This window comes from Acipenser ruthenus, chromosome 17 (assembly GCF_902713425.1).
Source record: "Acipenser ruthenus chromosome 17, fAciRut3.2 maternal haplotype, whole genome shotgun sequence".
Lineage (NCBI taxonomy): Eukaryota > Metazoa > Chordata > Actinopteri > Acipenseriformes > Acipenseridae > Acipenser > Acipenser ruthenus.
The window spans coordinates 30363322-30385059 of record NC_081205.1 but is presented as its reverse complement, the minus strand read 5'-3'; the positions used below and the strand labels follow the sequence as shown (position 1 = coordinate 30385059).

Genomic DNA, 21738 nt, shown 5'->3' with positions numbered 1-21738 from the left:
GGGACGGCCCATCAAAAGTGATGCATTCCTGTACATATAGTTTCCATGGTTAAAATATCTGTATACAAAGACCAACAGTCCCTCGAATGGCTGCTATAAGATGGTTTACAATTATTATTCTCTGTGTTGAAATCTGCAGTGCCTGAAGCCAAAGCCAATATATCAGGGGTCTATTTGGCAGACAAGAGACCAGGAACACCAGACCCAGATTCATGTATTAAATACATACAGATTCGTTATTAACATATGTAGACACCAGTGTAACATGTATGTTGGCTAATCCAGATGTCTGTAAGGACTATGCATGATCCTGTAGTAATAAAAGTATTGTGGATTGCCTGTAAACCTGTGTGTGGATCTCTTCATTCTCTATCCCAATAGCTAAGCAGCGCTCTTTTGCCAAACTGCAATCCCACAACCCCAAATGAGGAGATCCTTTACCCTCAGAGATCGTCTTCATTATGTGAAGGAAGCACATGAGAAGGCTTCTTGTTTCTGCTTGGTCCAGCTTGTCAAAGCGAAGAGCTGATCCAATCAGTGACAACGGCCTGGCAAACTGAAGAAAGGAAACGTATCCATGTTAAACTTGCTTGATTAACACAAAGACACACACACAGACTCAGACATAGAGGTATTTAAAGTTTTAGAATAGATGATATAAAACTGTCCTGTTAGCTGTATTGGTCCAGAGATATCTACTATTGGACCAAGTTAAAAATACACAAGTATTGAAGACAACAGCGGTCCCTTATCGGACTGAGCAGATGCAGAGTAGATGAAGAGATGCAGAAGGAGTACCTTCTCACAGACATCCGTCTTCTCGCTGTTCTTGTCACTGTTACTGGGGTTTGACTCGATGCTTATCAAGGAGGCCCTTGAGTCCACATGATTTGCAGTAGACACTGCCAGCGATGAAAAGGCTGTTAATATGAATTCAGACGCTTAGTGTTACTTTTTATTGCAGTAAAGAAAAGCACTTTCCAGTTTCAACAACCTACCATATCAATCTAATACATCAAATTGGTTATTTCATGCATAAAATAACTATGTACCATTTGTACAAATAAATATGAACTAACACCTTTATATTAAATGAAGTACACGACAAGAACGACATACCAGCCAGAAGTGAAGTGAAGGCACGTTAAAAGTCTATGCCTACCTGTTATTGAGTTTAGCACCTCTTTAGAGAATGAAGTATCCACTGAGTTTGCTTGTCTCAAAGCTGAGGCCACCTGATTCTGCAAACCCCCTGATACACTGAGGTCATCTCTGGAGCCCTACATTCCAAAAAAACAATGAATGCAGTGCAGATAACAGTGCAGTATCAATCTGCAAGTATGCAATAACAGTGCAGTATCAATCTGCAAGCATGTAATAACAGTGCAATATCAATCTGCAAGTATGCAATAACAGTGCAGTATCAATCTGCAAGCATGTAATAACAGTGCAGTATCAATCTGCAAGTATGCAATAACAGTGCAGTATCAATCTGCAAGCATGTAATAACAGTGCAGTATCAATCTGCAAGTATGCAATAACAGTGCAGTATCAATCTGCAAGCATGTAATAAAAGTGCAGTATCAATCTGCAAGCATGGAATTTCTTTCAGAAATACAGTGCAGAAGTTAGACCAAGAATTGCATAAGGAAACCCTCCAAATAAAACAAGAATACCAATGGGCCCATTTTCTGTTTTAAAGATCATAGCAACTGCACAGTTAATGCTGCCACCCTTACATTCTTAACCCGCTCTAACCTGGAACTCTTTTCAAAGTAATAAATTACAACTCTCCTTTCACACCACTTTCTGCCAGCCCCATTCAATATGAGGGCTCGCTGAAAAGCTCTTCTATTTAGGCTGGTTCTCTATTGAGACCTTCATTCACAGAGGGATTCCACATTATTAAGTGATGTTAATAAGGGGGAGGGGGGGCTACAAATCAGGGTAGGAGGAAAGCACCATTAATAATATGGATGCATTTAGTTCTAGTACTTTTTAGAACATTCAAACCGACTCATTGTTATTTTTTCTATAGTAACGGCAATAAAGTACAATTATCCTAAGTCAGTTGAACAAAATAATTTAAAAAGTGGGGACCAGAGATTCAAACTCACTTGATTAGAAGAATTGAAGTTGAATGGGAATATGTCCCTCATGAAAAACCTTGGCATGTTGTCAAGCAGCATGCCATACAGTGGAAGGTATAGGGATGCTATCCTTGCCTGCTTACTCTGCAAAATAAAAAGACATTGCTTGTTGTGTCAGGTATGACGAAAGGAAGCCAGCGTAGCAACAGCAAGGAAAATCAATGAGTCCTCACTGCTGTCAGATGGGAAGCTGCATCACGCAACTGCTGCAAGAGCCATGTGTTTAAGAAACAACCTTGCTGAGTTTAATTACACCCTATTTGTGTCATATGGGTATAAATTAGTGAACAATAAACAATGAACTCATTAGGAATGGATGGAAGGGAAAAGGGAACCATAATGTTTTGAAATCAAGATGAATGAACAGGGCTGAATTCAAAATGTATTACTTCAGAACTCAGAGGAAGTGCATAAGCTATGAAGGTGTTATTCCTGTGGTATTCATCAGGAATTCCTAATGTATTTGCAGCCATTATTTTGAAGTGTTACCTTTTTATCTTTTCATGTCAACCTGCTAATTCTCACTTATAGAAGACACCTTTAACATAGGGATGCTCAAATGTACTTTTCTATGAAGAACAATCCTAAATACTATCAGTAACACTTAATTTTATGAGACATGAATAGCACATTAAGGACCACTGTAGTCCAGTGATATTACTGTTGTACTTAATCTTGATGTGATGCAATTCAATTGCTATACAACTACCTATTTAGAAGCTAAAAAAAAAACAAACAAACAAAAGTGCCCATACTTTATCTGCATATCTGTCATCTAATGAATGCTTTGCCATGAGGTTCTTCAGAATGGCCAGAGCCAAGTGTCTGATATCTTGATCCTCCTGAAGCGCAAAGCCAACTTCCCGGAGCAGCAGTCCGGTCAGGAAGTGCTTTCGGCAGTATTCATTGGTCAGGTTGTATTCCGGAACATCTGTGGAACAAGGACAACGATTCAGCTAAGCCACTAGAATTGTAATAATTGCAGATAAAGTGAATTGGTGTTGGGGGGGGGGCTGAGCCATGTCATTACTGTAGAACCGAAAAACCAATGTGTTTAAATGGAATAATGAAAACCCTATCTACTGCCATTAACATTTCCCAGACTCTTATATTATACACTGTACATTGCACTGTAATTAATTGGAACATCTCTTTTAACGGAAAGTTAATACTGTACCTGAGCGACCAGACCTAAATGGAAAGCTTGTTGATTAGAAACCTGAGCGCTTGTTCGTTGTCGATTTATCCTGAGAGCCACTGATTGAGTATTAGCGTTCATTTTAGAACCTGCATCATTCCTTGTCCTGAAATCCAGACTACAAGTACAGATACATTAGGATGCATACCTTGTGTGCTCTGTGTTTGTGAAGGGGACGCCTGGTCTGTGTTTAAGGAAACAGAAAGGAGTGAAGTGTTAGGGTTGTAGTTTAGTGTAAAAACCTCAAGACAGCATCTTCTGTTGTAGCGGGATTTACAGTTTTAGAAAACAATGTCATTTCACTTAGCAATCTCATGAACAGCATTGTGACTCTGGGCGAGATTCTCAAAGCTATGCACACCAAATTATCATTATCATTATTGTTGTCTAATGGTGGTGGTGGGGGGGGGGGGGGGGGCGACACCATTTACAATTCTAAAACGAATATGAACCAACTCAGCACTACTCACAAGACAAAACATCAAATGTCTGAGCTGCTTACTTCTGCTTTGGTAACATTATTGGGTGTGTTATCATGCTAATGACGTTTTGGAGTAAGTTGCTTTGAGAATCTAGGCCGCTATATCAAAACAGTATGTTGAATACATTGGGGAATACAGTGTAAGCTTAAATAAACTCTCACTATAATACAGGAGACTCTCTTAATGAACTGTCATATTACCTGTGATCTTTGCTGATGGTATAGGAAGGCTGAGAGGTATATGGTGCTCATGGTTACAGACTTCTCGAAGAAACTCAAACTTGAATTCACACAGAGTCTGAAACATAAGGTGAAGTCAGCAAACTGACAGCAAAAGCAAGTACCATCTGTACTTTACAAAGCTGTGGGATTGTTCAAGCATTAGTTCATAACAAGGATGGCTGGGTTGGGGAGTTGCCATCAGTTTTATTTTGACAATATACAACATACATAATATAATCTATATACTGTAAAATTAGTACCGGTATAGTTGAACATCCCCTACCCTTTTCTAAGCTGGGAACAGAAGACATATGACACCTGAAATACAAATCTTTCTGGCAATGTCAGAGACAGGAGGTAAAGCATCCAGACTAAAATAATAGACCTGCACTTTTTACACTAGCTCTAGTTCATTTGGTGTTAACTTTGGCACAAAACGGATAGCATTTTACAAGTGCAAATAAATCATTGTACAAGTGCAAATAAAGAACAGTATAATCTACAATTGTGCTGACAGTCACATAATATTTGCATAGATTTTTTAATCTTTTCAGCGCAGTGGGATTTCAACTTTGCCTGCCGACAAAGAAGATTCAAAATCGAAAATGGGAACAAATTGGGACTAAAAAAATGAAATTAAATAAAAAGTATTTTAGAATATGTATTACCTTATTATCTCCTGGCGCGATCATATTGACGTAATTATTGATAAGTTTAAATGTGAATCCTCTGTCCATGAATGTGAAACAGCGCTGCGAAATGAAAGACATGTGATCTTATTATTTGATAATATAGGTAAGTAAAGTCAATGAAGAAGCCAATCCTGTCATCTCGCTGCCCTACCTTCACAAACATGGCAACAGCAAGGTTTGCATTCCGCGTTTCCTCTTGAAATTCCTTGTTTTTCCAGAATACATGATCCGACACGTTCATTATCAGTGTGTCCAACATGCTGGGGTACGATGCAGGGAACCTCTCAGAACGGGGCAGCTATTAGTAATACAATTATAAATATATATTCCATTATTACACTGTAAAACAAACAAGCACAAATGCAAATAAAAACGCGTACAGAACTCCTTTTTTTTTAGGATGGTTACTCGCTTCCAGAGGTAACTAAAACAAACTTTGTTTTTTACACAGGAGCGTCCTGTTGCCAGCTGCATAACAGTTTTCCTATTTTTCTGCTTGAACTTGAACACCACTGAGATGAAACAGGGAGGGGACCACACTGCCACTGTGACCACAGAGGTGTTGTGAGTGGCATACACAGGGTCTCATTTACTAATTCTTATCCAGTATAGTTCAAGGTTATAAAGCATGTTCTCTTACCACTAGATTACTTGAATCCACCAGGTGCTGGGCCGTTGACTTCACAATGAGCTCAAAGAAGAACCACAAGTACTATGAAGCAACATAAAATACATCAACATACTGTTCATTTTGATGTACTGTAATGGCAAGTAAACTGTTGTACATGTGACTAGTTTGGCCAAAGACCTTATATTGTGTTCTTATACAATATTGAGCTCCAAGTGGATGATATTGTTGATGAGCAGAGGTGGGGAGAGAGGAGGTGGGAGGGGGTTCGTAAGTATATATTGTTTCCAATTTCTAACATGCCAGATGCATCATTTTTAGTTTACCTTGAGTGTATTTCTAACTGGTACTTGTTCATTGGTTTTTAAGATGGAATTAATTCCCTTTGCAAGCTCTTCATGCACTGTTCTTGAATTGTATGATTCTGCCTTGAACACAAACTACAAAAACAAAGAAAAAGATAAACATAAATTAATATAACAACTCCACCCACACAGGTGACAATTGCATTTACCTTTCATTTACACAGGACCACAAAGCGTTTTACAAACACTGTTATTATTACTATTATTACAATTGCTATAGTATGTTTCCCAATATATATTTTATTGATTCTTCAAATAAACAAACAGCAAATTCAAGAAATACAATCTGCCAATGCAGCAAGTATTGCCTTGGCGTTTATTTTCTTCTTTTTGCTATTTAAATTATTTATCAAAACGTACTGTAGTATCCCCAGATTCCTAGATCAAGAGCCATATTCAGAAGCAGTATTTTGTGCTAATGCTCACTTAACTCAGCACACTTAAGTAAGCACTAACACTCAAGTGTTGTTCCTGAATATGGACTTTAAAAGGGCTACACTAGGCAGATTTTGCAAATGTAAAATGTGCACGACACATAGTTCTGTAGAAATGTGAGGCACTTTGTTGTGATGTTGTTCAAGATAAAATTCTTCAGATGTTCTTTATTACAGTACACTCCTCTATCCCGGAGACAGACTGTGCGGCACAGTGACCTGCTCCAGCAGAGGCAGGAGATGGTGTAGCCTCAGGCAATCCCAAAGCTACAGAATCAGCAGAGCCAGTCTTTTGACCTGCAGAGAGCTATCGTGCGCCAAGGAATCGCTATGGCAACCACAGTCCCTAGCACCAAGGAAAGGGCCCTCTGCCACTGCTCCAGAGGGATCAACCTTCTCATTCTACTGCTGCTGCTGCTGCGAGAGAACGGAAGCCTGAACTTTTCACTATTAATCTTTGAAATCTCAACAAGGAGCACACAGTACTGTTCTCTGTTAATATCATTCTATTTAAACGATTCACTTTAGCCTTCTAGCCAGGCCTGTCTCCCTTCCTATTGCTACATGTACATCAATATCTATATCTGTCTCTCTCTCTCTCTCTCTCTCTCTCTCTCTCTCTATTTATATATATATATATATATATATATATATATATATATATATATATATATATATATATATGTATATATACACACACTATATTAATCCTAGTAAAATAAATATCTGATAGAATAAGGCTTATTAAAAATATCTTATTACTGTTGGTGCACAGCATGCATTGGCCTAAGCCTTCAATGCTGCTTCTGCACAAACACAACTACAAGAACAACCCCCCCCCCCCCCCCCCCCCAGTGCTGTGGTTTCTCATTTCCATTAATACTGGCAGATAGAAGCATATTAACAAGCTACAGCTCCTAACCTTAGCCTTTGATAACACATCACAGACATAAATATAAACACATTATTGCTAATACACAGCAGTGGACCTGAACAAAGGCATACTCAAATACTGTATCCCAGCACCCTTTACTTAGTATAAATATTTTGAGCGTATGTATCAAGTTCATTTATTGACACTGGCAGCAGCATTGAGAAACGACTGAATGCTGTTGGCATAATAGCTGTGCTTGCTGGTTCTATGCTGATCTGTGTAATCACTGTGCTATATAAACAATATAAAAAGCTGTTCAATAATGATGTCGTACACCCTGTGGTTATGAGCAGATATCAAGCAGTACCAGACTGGCTATAGCGAGCTTTGCTTCATACTGCACCTTTTCGTAGGAACGGAGATAGTGGTCAACATGTTCCTCATGGCACTTGGCAACAATGTGGACAAGAACTCTGAAAACAATATTGTTGTGTGTGGTTAGCAACAGGTACAGATGTATTACTTGGATCAAACCTCCTCTAGTGGAAGTAAGACATACCACATAGAACACAAACGTCTTACATCCTCTTAGGGCAGACAGGTTAATGCTCACACTCTGATGTCCTTTGAGGTTAGACATGATTTAAGAGCTCTGTTGAGGCCACAGGAGTGGTTTAAACTTGCTGTAAGTTAAACCTGAATGTACTGTACAAGGACTATAAGATCAGGTCATTGAAAATGCTTCCCATGTTAAAACTTAATACAATTGGCTTTATGTGAATTAAACACTAGGCAGGAACCGAAAGGCCATGGATATTAGATTAAAATAATGACTAATATAAACTGACAACAGTTTGTGAAAATAGCTGTTCTTATCATCAAGCTTAACAGTTTTAATGGGGTATGTCAAATTACATTTTTGAAATAATCCTCTTACACAAAGCATACGCCCTGAATACCCAAATCCCTGCAGTTCCCCTTTTTTACCTGGTGGTGGTGGTAATGATCTCATCCTCATCATTTTGTATCAGAACCTTCAACAGCTGATTGAAGAGAACAGGAAGGAACCTTGTGATCACGTGGATCTTCTCTATACTCTGGAGGCCCTGTGTACAATAAAACACAACCCTGTTTTATTGACTCTATTTCACTTTGACCTCCTGACACATTTTCTTTATAAAATAGATATAAAACAATAATCAGATGACTACTAAATAGCACATAAATACAAACGGTTGTGAATTGAACTGAAAAGCAATAATAATCATAAAAAAATATAAAGTGCTTAACATTAATGAGTCAGGCCAAGCCATTTTACCTCCAGGGAGTTGATGAAGTTTGAGGTAGGAGCGTCAGAAAGTTCTGATTGTCTTTCCTGGCACTGCTGGAAGAATCGGTTTAGGTGTGGATCCTGTTGAACGGAAAGATAAATTAAATACGTGCGAGAACATTACCTCCTCATCCATAACATATACAAAAATCTGCTCTTTCAATGTCTTGTCCTGCCTTGTCTTTCAATGTCTTGAACCAGAACTTAATATTAAATGTATAAGAAATACATGTGCTAATGAATGCGCAGATTTTCGTATTAATGCAAATCTAATATACATAAAGGTGTGCCTTATTAAACTCATAATAAAACCAGGAATGGATCAAGCTGCTAAGCAATAGGAGTCTTATTTCTATCCCTATACATAAAGGCATCTCTTACCTGAGTATATATAGTTGACACTACGTGTGTAGACACCTTGAACACTGTCTTTCCATTATCTATCCATTTGATGTCAGTTCCGTTTTGCTGTAAGTTAAAATGCATTCAGTTTAGAAATGTTACCAACATTACAGCACGAAACGCCTGCATTAAAATGTACACTTACTTTTCCTGAACCAGGCTCCTTGATGTTGAGGTACCCGGGAGGTAAAGTGTTAGCCACTGAGATGCTGTGCTCTTGAGATACAAGCATGCCTTCTTTCAATAGCGGCAGCCAGGCGTACCCCACTAAACACAAGGGAACACAGACTATTAGGAGCATGCATCTGAAAGGGTCACACACATGCTTTGGTGCTGTTCAATTTATAACATATAATTCATGTCATTAAACTATAACAAAGCTGGAAGTACAATGTAACTAATGTAACTAGTGGAGTGAATGTACCTGTATTTTGAAAGATAGACAAGTAGTTTACTAATCACCAAACGCTCCATATTAGCAGTGCATTACAATGAGCTGTAGGGCCAAGTTACATAATCAATTTGAATGTTATGGTATTACAGTAAATCATAACAGCATATTTATGAATAGACCTCTCAGGATGGACCCAGTGGTTTGTAGTGATGTCTTATAATCTACTCACATGTGTCTTATAAATCACATTTAAAACCCTCGCTTATACCTGCTGTTTCCAGTGCCTCTTTCTTCTTGGCGTTGGTTTTGGCGTTGATGTCACAGGACACATGATAGAATGAAAACAGAAGGTGGTGTTTCTCGTCGAGCTGAGCGGGGAGCTCAATCTTCACCTAAACGAAACAGGATAATATTATATTCCATTTCATTGCTGAAGACAGGGCTTTGTGAGTGCTTAACATACCCTTAAAGCTAGTAAAAAGTGGCATCAGTCCTGTTGTGCATGAAGCGTATTAATGAAATTACAGAGATTATACTTAGTGTCATTTGAGTTTATAATACTGAGCACCAAAAAGGCAAGCATTTGCATGAATAGGCAACAACTATAAGGACGGATAATAAACCACTGAGCAGAGTATATGGTTTAATGGTGATGTTTTATTCATCATTAATTCAATGTATGCTATGAATACCTTTCGTTTAAAAAGTCTACTTAATAAATAATGGATGTACAGCATGTTTTACAGCACTACATGTCTGTATGGCAGAGTGCTACAAATTACAGAATGAAAACAATTTACTAATCTGCATTACATTATATAAAGCCGGGCAACATTGTAGTATTTTGAAAAGATCTTAATAATACTGTACATAGACACACTCCGACCTCTATTCACGTGGCTTTAACTCATGATACTGTAATGAGTCTTTGTATGCATTATGTTAACCCCTTAAGACACACAAGGAATTGAGCGGTTGTTCAAATGGTATCTCAAGTATCATGAGGAGGAAATTGACAATTTGGATGACCAGATCCAAACTGTCAGTAAATTTAAAACCCTGTTTCACACACCTCATTGCAAAAATAAGAAAGTTAGCATCTCTTTTATTTGTGGGACACATATGTCCCTTGTACCTTAAAGGATGAAAGCATGCTGTTTAAATGGTTCTAGACTCTTACTAAAGAAACCAACCACAGTCAGGAACAATTATTAGTTAAAAAATAGACATGTGCAGAGAAACTGACCTCATCATAGAAATCTGGGTTCTGAGAATGATGCAGAACGGTTGTGCAGGCTGTTGCTGTGAACACAGGTCCTCCAGGCTTGCCATAGATACACTGTGAAAAGATAGAGGTGGTACAGGACAACCACAAAAGCATATCAGCCCTCCCTTCAGAGATGCTCTAATGTTACAGTATTTAGCATTGCCTTTGAAATGCATTGTACACCAATAAATTCCTATTGGTCCTAATGGTCTTACACAATGCAATACAGTGCATGTTATTTCACGATAATGCACAAACTCAGTTACAGTTAGGCCATGTTGACAGGACATTGTAAATGTAGTACCCCTCGATAATTCATTGTTCATCAGTTCACTGTTTTTCTATGTGTAAGACATAAATTGAGATATCGAGGTAGCACTGTATTTCATCTTTTTAAAAACTTTGATGTTACTAACCTTCAAAGGTTTGGCACCTTCTTCATCTGAAATTCGAAACTCCACGTAGACTGCGATGTTTCTTGCCTGCAATTATGTTATAAATAAGTGTCACATTAAAGGTAACTTCCCTGTCGAAGGATACATTTGTTAAAGTGTCATTTCATGATGCAAATTGCTAATTAAATTGAGGGTTACAGATAAGATGTTCATTTTAGTGACTAAAGAACAAAATCTTTAAACTGTTAAACACAACTCCACGCAACTCCACTACTCTGCTCACTCCAGTGGCTCCCGATCACTGCTCGCATCCAGTTCAAGACTCTTGTACTAGCCTACAGATGCCTTGACCAGACTGCACCCAGCTACCTCCAGACCCTCATCTCTCCCTACACCCCCACTCGACCTCTCCGCTCCACCTGCACTAGAAGACTGGCGCTACCTCCTCTACGCTCCCCTGCCTCCAGAGCCCGCTCCTTCTCCACCCTCACTCCGCAGTGGTGGAATGACCTTCCTACAGATGTCAGGACTGCCCAGTCCCTGACCACATTCCAGCGCCTCCTTAAGACACACCTCTTCAGACAGCACCTGTAGAACTCCTCTGTTTTTCCCCTGCCCCCTATTTTACTGCATTTAATCCTGTACTTCAGAGTACTGTAATCTGCCAAGTGTTTAATCTGTAGTATTCTGTATTTAATCATATCCTGATGTAACTATCACTGACACTGTTATCTGCTGTATTATTGAATTGTATTTTGTCACACTTGTACTTGCTTGAACCAAAGTCATTGCATTTATCTTGCTCTTAATTGTATTATTACTTGTACTGTGATACTTGAAATGTATTTGCTTACCATTGTAAATCGCCTTGGATAAGGGCGTCTGCTAAGAAATAAATAATAATACCTTTGCAAAAAACTTCTGACTGTCGTATTTCAGATGCTTGGGGTAGATGTAGATTTGGTTCTTGTAGACTCTGAATGGGTGGGAATATTTGGTAGACTCCCGCACAAATTCTTCAATTTCTATTGTAGCTTGATGTTTTTCAGAGTCTTCAAATGGCTTTATGGGAACATAGGAGGATGTAACGCAGTCTGTAAAAATAGACCACCAAAAGCAATATGTTTACTGAATCTGCAAAAAAGTCAGATTTATTTGATGAATACTACCCTCTGAACTAGCAAGCTGTTTAGATAAATAGACTTGGACATGAAATAAGCATAACAAAATCTATATTGTTTGATATTTTATATTCCCTTCCTATTAAATATGAATGCAACAATATATGTAAGGTACAAAGGAATATTTAGGCAAAAAGAGAATGAAAACTAAAGAAGGTATTTTATACTAATGATGTATAGTATATGCTGAATCTCAATAGGCTCATGATCTGGGTTTCGACTTGCTGTATGTGTAATGCAATATCTAATATTGTAGGCAATAATCCGCTGATATAAGAGTGAATGCTGGAGCTCATACTTGGGTGCTCCATGGGGACACAGTCCACAGTGATCTCCACACTGCCAGGTATGCTCTGCATTTTGCTGGTCTTCTCCGCCCTGCTGACAATAAATGAATATGTTAAACACTCCTGGGATGGATAAACAGAGCAATGATTCCCAAAACAGTGCCTGTGTGTCTTTACCTCCGGTACTCAGATATTAATTTGAGTAAATCCTCCGTGGAAACCTTGCTGCTGTCTTGCTTGAACAAGGGTGAGAAGCGGGACTCTCGATCCACTGTGCCCTGATTGTCTTTGAACACCGGCCTGCAAAGCAATGTGGTGGAAAATACCTGTTAAAGAGTACTGTGTGTAGAGTACTATCTGTAGCTGCAATTGTAACAGCTTGTTTTACATTTGCCTTACTGTTGTATGATGTACGCAATCATTCTGATTGGTTTAAAAGATTTAAATTATGTTCACATAGTTTCTTTTTAAAAATGATGTCTCAATCCTAACATTCTAGGTGGTGCATACATTTTGGCAAAAGCTGTAGAAATATATATATATATATATATATATATATATATATATATATATATATATATATATATATATATATATATATATATGTATATATATACTGTGTATATATATATATATATATATATATATATATATATATATATATATATATATATATATATATATATATACTGTGTATATATATATATATATATATATATATATATATATATATATATATATATATATATATATATATACACATACACACACACGCACGCACACACACACACACACACACACACACACACACACACACACACACACATTACGTTACCTTTGCCCTTTACCCTGTTGTCTGTATCTGACTTTATATTTTTAAACATATTGTCAATTCTTATGACATTTTTTTTTTTATTTTTTATCACACATCATTGGGCAAGAAACATTTAACATTTACTTGGTAGCATTCGTCATGAGAAAAAAAAAAAAGTCTTAAGGACTGTGGTGCATCCAGATCACCCAGCCTTCTTCCAGCAGTTCACTTACTATAGTTCATTTTAGTAGCAGCCTCATCATTGTTATGGTATATTTAGCCACTATAATCACTCTGCTCATCTCTGCAGAAAATAGAATGTGTGAATTCATGCTGCCTTGTGAAATAATGTAGCAGAGTAGGTTGTGGAATCTAGATAATGAAATTACTTATCCTGGTGCATCCGCTGTGACCATAACTGCATAAAAAAAACATTAACGCATTAGTAAGAAGTAGACTTTCCACAAAAGCCATTGGGTAATGTGCAACACAATCTTACCGATTATTAAATATGAACAGTAATGTAACACTGAATGCAGGGTTGTGGGTCATAAATAGACTTCACACCCTGGTATTGTATTAACACATATTCTTAGCCATACCTTATTGACCAAGCAAATGGCATGCGGTATTTGCCCAACTTGCTGCAAAACTGCTTGTTGGATTTTAGCGTCTTCTGGACGGTCTGGAAAAGCAAAACAAAAAACAAAACAAGCAAGAACATTCTGTTATTATTATTATTATTATTATTATTATTATTATTATTATTTTATTTTTATGAAATGTTACAAACTTGATTTTAAATATAATACAGTACAATAAAATCTCTTTTTTATGCTTTCTCAAAATCCATTAAAATGAGCAGTGCCTCAATAGATTTTATATTTAAGATACTGTAGCTGTAACTTCACAAGCCCATGCTGAATATATCAGTTTGACAGGTGTTTGGTGCAGACAATGAGCATACCAAAATACAAAAATATGCATTTTTTCCCCTTGTTTACATTCTTGAGCTTAAACAGACCTTCGAAGAGCTAATGTAACTATATAGGAAATGGAAATGATAAAAATAAAGTAAAAAAAAAAAAATCTATTTCACTTTTGTACCATAATGCTAATATTTTTATATTGCACGCCTTATTACAAAATTGCTTTCAATGTTGTGTTGGTTGTATATATTAATGTGTTCTAGTTGATATCTGTGCCTTCTTTCCATTGTAATCCACAGTTTTCAGGTATTTGTTGAAGTGGTCTCAAGTTGAAGTAACAGAAGCAGAAGCAGTTTCACTTAGAGAGTCGTGCTACCTTGCTGGAGTCTGTGCTCTTTATGTAGGGCTCAGCTCCACTGGCAATGTTCCCCATCAGCACTTTTTCTATTCTGGCCACCAAAACGATATCAGTGTGTGGGTTTGTAACTGAGAAAATCGCCTGCAAGAGAAAACCAAAGCTGGTTAAATTAACAGTGGCTTTAAAGCTCGATTTTCAATGTTTATTACTGTATTACAATCTTATCTTGAAACTACACTGAGCGTTTTTTGATGTTGCTTGAATTAGGCGTTCTATGTATCCAATCCCAAAGAACTTTCATCAGTAAAAAAATATTTTAGAATGTGAGCCCCCCATTATAAAAAAACAAATAGACCAGAATGCAATGCAGGAATTCTCAGAGGAGGGGTGCTCAGGTCTGCTTGCATTCGGCTCCACAAATTAAGGGCGCACAATTTACATAGCTTAAAAATGTAGTCACATGCAGGGATACTGTAACAAAGAGGCCATTCAAATAAGCAACAGAACATGCACTGAAGAAAACTTAAGTGAAAGCTAATCAAACATGACTACACTGTTTTGTATAAGAAGAGAATCAATAATCGCAATAACTGAAGCAGCAACAGCATTAGGAAAACCAGGAGGAAAAATTCATTTTTATTCAGTTGTAACTGTACAGTTCATGTACTGTGAGTAGATCTGAATCTCTTTCCAGTAGAAATCCATGCTGCAGCCGGTGTGTACCTGTTTTGGGTAGTGTAGCCAGTCTTCCTGGAGGCCTCTCAGCTGACATTCCCCTGGTCTTCTTTCAGCTGGAGAGCTCACCCCATTCTCCACCACCGACGACGAACCTGAAACCATCTGCCGGACCAGGTCGTGGTTCAAATCCACGTGGAAGTCCGCTGACACCTTCCGGCCTTCCCGGATATCGAACAGGGCGACGCTGATGTAGAACGGCTCGATCTGAGGAGTTTCAAACATTTCAGATGTCACGTTAAAAACTGCATGGGAACCCTCAGGCAGGTCGGGCACCGACTGGGATCTGTCTATATATATTTGTATAATACAAAAAGTTTGGCTTATATCTGCACAATACAAGAAGCCTTGTGGGTGAGACTTGTAATTCATTTGGCATGATCAAAACAAGATGTATATAGGAATTGGATTTGGAATTTGTCTTAACATATGTGCTTTTGGACAGAAACATGTTTTACACAACTTTTGGTTATGGCCCCACCCATCCCACAACCCACTCTCAGTCCACCCCCACCCACCCCCACCTCCCCACCTGTTTCAGATTTGGCCCCTCCCATTTCCATATGCTGCATGCAACATTATTAGTAAGAGCACTCATAAGAGTATTTTAGAGGATGGATACTCATGTATATACTTAATAAGACAAAACAGACAGCATGTTCTAGGCCAATAATTTGGTAAAAGGTGATGAGAACTGTAAACCATGAATTAAATTGGTTGAAACAAGGATATCAAACTTACATTGGTTATCGGTCCGGTCTCGCTGTCACTGACACAGCCCTGCAGTGTTAGGTTAAGGGATTTACATGATATCATCAGCCTCTTGCCGATTTTCTCTTCCAAAGGTTTCACAATGGACTCGTTTGATGAAAACTCAGACTTCTGTGCCTTCGGTGCCTTAACATCAAACAGAAATTAAATTGCATATGCATTCAAGAGACCAGAAGCATTTCCAGCTGGTTTAACAGGCCCTGGGGCTGATCTTGGACCATATTGCCTAACACAACATTAGGTAGTTCAAGATTAATGCTAAACTAGCCGACAGTTAATAATCCTCTGCAATGCTAATACTTACTGGTAAGTCAGGATCAAGTGAAAACAAGTTAAGTCTGTTCTCTGTTCTTGCCATTTTAACTGTGTCCTCTGTTTCAGTGAGGTACTGCAGAAATAAAAGAACAAGCATCATTTGTACATCCTTTTTGAAGACATAGAAACCTCTGTGTAACTGAGGCACTTTATAACTGAATATGCATGCTCGATATTCACATTCATTGATACTGTGAAGGGAAACACAATATATTCCATTGAATAGTCTTCAGGTACCTTAGCCAGTTCTGGATTTATACTGTCTTCTGAAGACTGGTCTGCTTCAGCAGGGCAGCTCTCACATGGCGTCACGTCAGTTGACTCTAAATTAAAGAGATCATTAATAAGTTTATGTACGACACATACAATAATTATTCTTGTTTTGTAATCAAATAAAGAGTGGTCACATTCACAAAATGTTTTTTAAGGAATATTAGTTAAGGACTGTTTTCTATAGCCCATATTGATTAATTAAATCAAGCTTCAACTGTATAGAGAGTGGGGTAGTTTATTCTCAAAAATACTTATTTAAAACAATCCTTAAAGTTTTGTGAATAGGGCCAACTCACTAAAGGGCCAAACAAGGGCATCTTTCTTTTTTCAACACTTTCTGACTTTAGAGGGAACAGTACCCAGAGTGTTCAAGGATACCAGTAGACAGCAGCTCCAGAAAAAGAGCAAGCCGTCCCAGTGCAAACACAGAAAAGAGGCACAGAGACACAAGGGTTACAGAACTAGGGCACTTCCTTAATGGAGACAAGTCGCATTACAGTCTGAAAAGGTACATTTATTACCATGCTAAGAGGGGCTGCCATGGGCTATTCTGTGTCAATGACAATAAAATATTTTCGCGGCTCACCTGGCTTACTGTCTGTGAGGTCGATGCTTTTCCTCTCCTGCATTTGCCCCTCAGGACTGATCTGCAAGATTCTGTTCAGGGTGGAAATCCAATCGTCCATATCCTGCTCATTTTCAGCTGCCAGGACAAAGTATGTCACATCTTTCATTTTCAGCTCGAAGGTATATTTCCTCACCTTGTGATTCTGTAAGAGTGTTTTGATTCAAGAAATTAGAATTAGACCATTAGACATGTTATTATATATATATATATATATATATATATATATATATATATATATATATATATATATATAAAGGAATTGTTAGATGTGACGGCTGCTTGGCTCCACAGTTCATTGCACTGGAGCATTCAGTTTCAGAGACAGGTGTACATTTGCTAGTATAACTCAAAGATATTCTAGGAGGTTCTGGAACAACCATGTGGAAGATAATTAAGATTTTGGGCGGTTAAGTTGCCTTTTACCACCACAGAACCGGGTTTGAATCTGGCTTTGTTCACAAGTGAAATTAATACAGTGGCCTCAACAACATGGTCTTGCGTGAAACTCAAACATCTGGTCGCATTTTACAGGCAGTCTCAAAGACAGAAGCCACAGAAGTGATGGACATGAAGACTGATCAGCTCCTTCCTTTGTATTGTTTTCTGTTACTGTTTTTATGATTGTTTGAAGTATTTTTGTCCTGTTTGAATGATTTGTCTCTTTTTAGCCATTGATTTTAAAATGTATCAAGAACTAACATCCCTGCTTTGGGATTTTTTAAAGATAACATTTTGAACAAAGAGTAGAAAGGTACAGGTATTAAAACAGGATTGTTGAACTTCATTATTATTATTATTATTATTATTATTATCATTATTATTATTATTATTATTATTATTATTATTATTATTAGCATTTAATGGGTACCAAATTTTGAGGGACAGGTATAACACAACAATGTTATCAAAGAGGAAACTTTTGCTGGTCACACATTGATGCAGGAAATGACTTCATCCGATTCCATTCCACCATTCTAATAATTTAAATATAAGTGCATCAATATTTAACCTTGGTTAAATATTACTTCTAAGACAGCAGTTTTCAGCCCTGGTCCTCAGCCATTTGCATTGCAGTCTGGTAATGAAGACAGACCCAAGAGCAACGACTGTGTCTGCACACTGTAAGTCTCAGAGACATGCTGTTTTATGTGCACTGAAAAACAATACAGTTAAGCAAAATTGGGCTCCTGGTTGAAACCGTTGATGGTACTAGAGAACTAGGGAAGCTCTGCTAATGAGACCAGTTTTAATAGAGCAGAGTTCAAATGGGACTATAACTCACCTGCACCACCCCAGTACAAGAATCGAGGAATATACACCCTTTGGGCTCTTTTGAGATTTTCTCATCTTTGTAAAAATTCATGATGTATGAATTGTCTGAGAGCTGTGTGAGTTGGAAATATCTCCTTTTGAATGACTGAAAAAAAAACCACAAACAGTTAAATGTTACAGATTTGTAAAATATATAAATACATTTTTTAATTAAGGCAATTTCTAAATCACAAAGACATTTTTGCATGTCAGATTTGTATTATTCTGAACAAAATCTTGAGAAAGAATGCTCCCCTGTCAGTAGCTTTAATTTGTGAGTTACTTTAAAAAAAAAAAGTGATTTATTAAAAAATCATATGCATGAAACATTTCTACACTGCTGTTAAATAAACAGACACCAGACTAGCAGACAGTGTCATGCATTTTAAACTTAAGAGTTAACATGCAGTGAGCAGAGCCCGCTTTACATTTTGTGAGTGTGCACTGGTAGTTGACAGTACCTGCACCCTGCTGCGAAGCTAATATTAGCACACAAAGCAGTGGCAGTTCCTGTACATACCCGAACAGTGATGCTATTGTTCACAGTGCTGTTGAAATTCCCTTTATAAAGCCAGCCAGACTTGAAAACGCCAAACCCTCCTCCCCCTCCACCGCCTCCTTTAGAAGATGACAGGGATGTCGTGTCCTGTGAAGACAAGCATTGTTAGCTTTATGAGGCTGCCCCCAAAGATACCCCATCTCATTGTATTACAGTTTCTGTTGCAAATGTATTATATTATGCTAGGACACGTCCTAAACAAAAACAGGTCATATGTTAGCTTCTCGGCTTTGTTGGTCAAGTATAGGGTCTTGGCCTTCCCCCCCTTAGACATGGTACAGGACTTCCCAGGAGTTCTAGGTCTGAAATAAGACTGGTACAGAAATAGCCACCACTGTGGCTATTTCTGTACCACATAATAGCCAGGAGCAGTCTAAACCACTACAGTATGACTGTAAAATAGAATTACATACATGTCAGAACAATCAAGGAAGGGGCCTATCCTGGGAATCACAGTAATATGATTAATTACCTTTTGTAAAACCCCTGTGTGTTATTCACAGATGGTGAGGTGTACAATGAACAGATGTAGGTTGAGAGTGATGCACTTACTTCATCTTTATCAACATCTTCATGATCGATTTCAAAAGAATGTGAAGGCAGCTTCTCTGGTTTGTAATGTTTTCTGTAAATTGAAATTTACATGTTTTAGCCGTTGCTCAGTTGCCCATTAACTAGCTCATGCAAAACAGATTCAACTCCTTAGTCATCAATGAATCGATACAACCATATCATTCATTCTCCAAGCGCTGCATTTTGCTCTGTCTGGCTGTCCAATGAATGAAATCACTTTTACATTACTTAAGAGCGGGCTCAGTACACTAAACATCTGTAGCAATGTTCAAATATGTATTTTTAATGTTACTGCTATATAATAGAATGGTCTTTTTTATTACAGTTAAACAAAATGCAAAAAGTATTTTACAGGAAACCTTATTCATAATTCACAGGCATTTCAGAAGAAACATACACATCGATAAAGTGGAATAAACCTTTCTGAAATAGATTTGAAGTGTCTGTCCATCCATGTGTCTATCTAGACAACACAGGACACAGAGGCTGCCATTCACAAAGCAATGGATTATTGTCAGTGTGCGTTGATATGCCAAATTATATATAGACATGTCAAATGCTACCACTATTCTACCAATGCTACCCTTGAGATACTATTGCCCTACAGTCAGATCCATTGCCATTGTGGTGTCACTGCACTGACATTGAAGATCAATGCTTAACAGATTGCCACTGAGCTTGGTTCATGCCAGCTAGGCAAATACAGATACAATACACACTTTGTACTAAAAGGGTCAGCCCTATAAAGTTAGTCAAGCCTTGTTCCACTCATTGCTTCTTATGCATTGCAAAAGAACCCTTACCTGGGCAATAGCCGATAATCTCCAGAATACTGCTCATGTTTATAATGGACAACATGCCACTGGGAGCTGTAGAATTTACAGGCCTGAAAGAAGAAATACAAATAAATCAGTTAAAACAGAAACCCTTAAACACATGGCGAGGCCATACTGCAGTCAGTGACCAGAAAACCACATGTACTGAGCCGCTGCCATTGTGCCAATGAGGCTTCAACTTGAATAACTCCTGAGGAAAAAAAAAACAACATCTTTATCTTGTACATTGAAAGCAACAATTGTTATACATCTCAAAATAGTGAGATGTATAACAATACAAGGACAATTATAAATAGTATAGTAGAACGCTCTTCGGATAATAACTCGATGATTCGTACTTGATGCTGTAAATAAGGCCTATATAAAGAGGGTTGTAAGATCTTGAATTTCATAAATTCAACTGATATGGTTATTTGTGAAAGCAACACAGCCTAAATGGATAACGTAACATGTTTTTTTTTAAATGCTATATAATTATAGAAGCCTTAAGCTGTTGTTATTTCCAAGAGACAACAAATATACCACCATTCTTAAAATAGGCTGCAAACCTCAAACATTATTTGGTTCATTTATGTATAACACAGTACATGAATCACAAAACCACTACTGAAACACTGGAAAGGCAAGGCATATGTGCCCACTTAAAACAAATGCTATAATATTATATATGCATTAAAACATGCAGTCCTATCCCAGCTACTGTATGCTCACCCATCAAAAGTACAATGCGTACGTTAAACACTTAACATCCGAGAAATAAGTTCTTTCACTTCTCATTTTCAACATCTGGAAAATCTTAGATCCTGTAGGTTACACCACAACCACCATCTACGAAGACACACCGAGCAATATGAGTCAACTGATGTCCAGCAGAGAACAAATGGACCCCTCCTCATTTTATGGCAAAACCCTGCAGCGTGTGACTGTGTGCGTCTGTTTGTGTGGGCGTTGTTTCAATGGCCCAAAAACCGTTGAAGATACACAGATAACAATGACTAATAACAGTATGTTTGTCCTACTTTATCCTTGGTTCACAATGTAGCAAATGTGACAGATTTTTTCAGCAATCAGTGACTTACAGCAGAATTCACTGAAAAGTAAAATCAGAAATAAGACTTATTCAGTGATGATTCACACATTGACCTTATTATTATTATTATTATTATTATTATTATTATTATTATTATTATTATTATTATTATTTATTTCTTAGCAGTGATGCAATAATAGTAGAACAAAACAATGCAACAATGCATTTATGTTAGCATGAAGTGCAGTACTATTCCCCCCTTTAAGGACATAAAGAAAACATTGAAGGGGTCCTTTAAACACATGC

At 37.6% G+C, this 21738-nt stretch overlaps 1 protein-coding gene across 11 annotated transcripts in view; it reads right to left on the bottom strand.

Annotated features, from left to right (window-relative positions):
* LOC117974117 (dedicator of cytokinesis protein 10-like) overlaps window positions 1-21738 on the bottom strand; it is a 79931-nt gene that overhangs the window by 18423 nt on the left and 39770 nt on the right. For 7 of the 11 annotated variants that reach the window (XM_058990360.1, XM_058990365.1, XM_058990363.1 and 4 more), the window contains exons 4-36: window positions 20370-20452; window positions 19546-19618; window positions 18955-19080; window positions 18406-18540; window positions 17082-17265; window positions 16460-16545; window positions 16212-16295; window positions 15878-16033; window positions 15125-15343; window positions 14420-14542; window positions 13717-13799; window positions 12478-12600; window positions 12312-12394; window positions 11739-11926; window positions 10854-10919; window positions 10417-10509; window positions 9439-9562; window positions 8922-9043; window positions 8756-8842; window positions 8363-8455; window positions 8032-8150; window positions 7448-7517; window positions 5698-5811; window positions 5384-5455; window positions 4895-5041; window positions 4720-4803; window positions 4031-4127; window positions 3497-3532; window positions 2906-3081; window positions 2118-2234; window positions 1163-1280; window positions 799-920; window positions 442-556 (exon numbers count right to left, since the gene is read on the bottom strand). In XM_058990360.1, the coding sequence (XP_058846343.1) occupies window positions 442-556; window positions 799-920; window positions 1163-1280; window positions 2118-2234; window positions 2906-3081; window positions 3497-3532; window positions 4031-4127; window positions 4720-4803; window positions 4895-5041; window positions 5384-5455; window positions 5698-5811; window positions 7448-7517; window positions 8032-8150; window positions 8363-8455; window positions 8756-8842; window positions 8922-9043; window positions 9439-9562; window positions 10417-10509; window positions 10854-10919; window positions 11739-11926; window positions 12312-12394; window positions 12478-12600; window positions 13717-13799; window positions 14420-14542; window positions 15125-15343; window positions 15878-16033; window positions 16212-16295; window positions 16460-16545; window positions 17082-17265; window positions 18406-18540; window positions 18955-19080; window positions 19546-19618; window positions 20370-20452 (3718 nt within the window). The remainder of the gene's footprint in view (window positions 1-441; window positions 557-798; window positions 921-1162; window positions 1281-2117; window positions 2235-2905; window positions 3082-3496; window positions 3533-4030; window positions 4128-4719; window positions 4804-4894; window positions 5042-5383; window positions 5456-5697; window positions 5812-7447; window positions 7518-8031; window positions 8151-8362; window positions 8456-8755; window positions 8843-8921; window positions 9044-9438; window positions 9563-10416; window positions 10510-10853; window positions 10920-11738; window positions 11927-12311; window positions 12395-12477; window positions 12601-13716; window positions 13800-14419; window positions 14543-15124; window positions 15344-15877; window positions 16034-16211; window positions 16296-16459; window positions 16546-17081; window positions 17266-18405; window positions 18541-18954; window positions 19081-19545; window positions 19619-20369; window positions 20453-21738) is intronic. The other 4 variants (XM_058990368.1, XM_058990358.1, XM_058990366.1 and 1 more) reach the window with 1 other exon arrangement.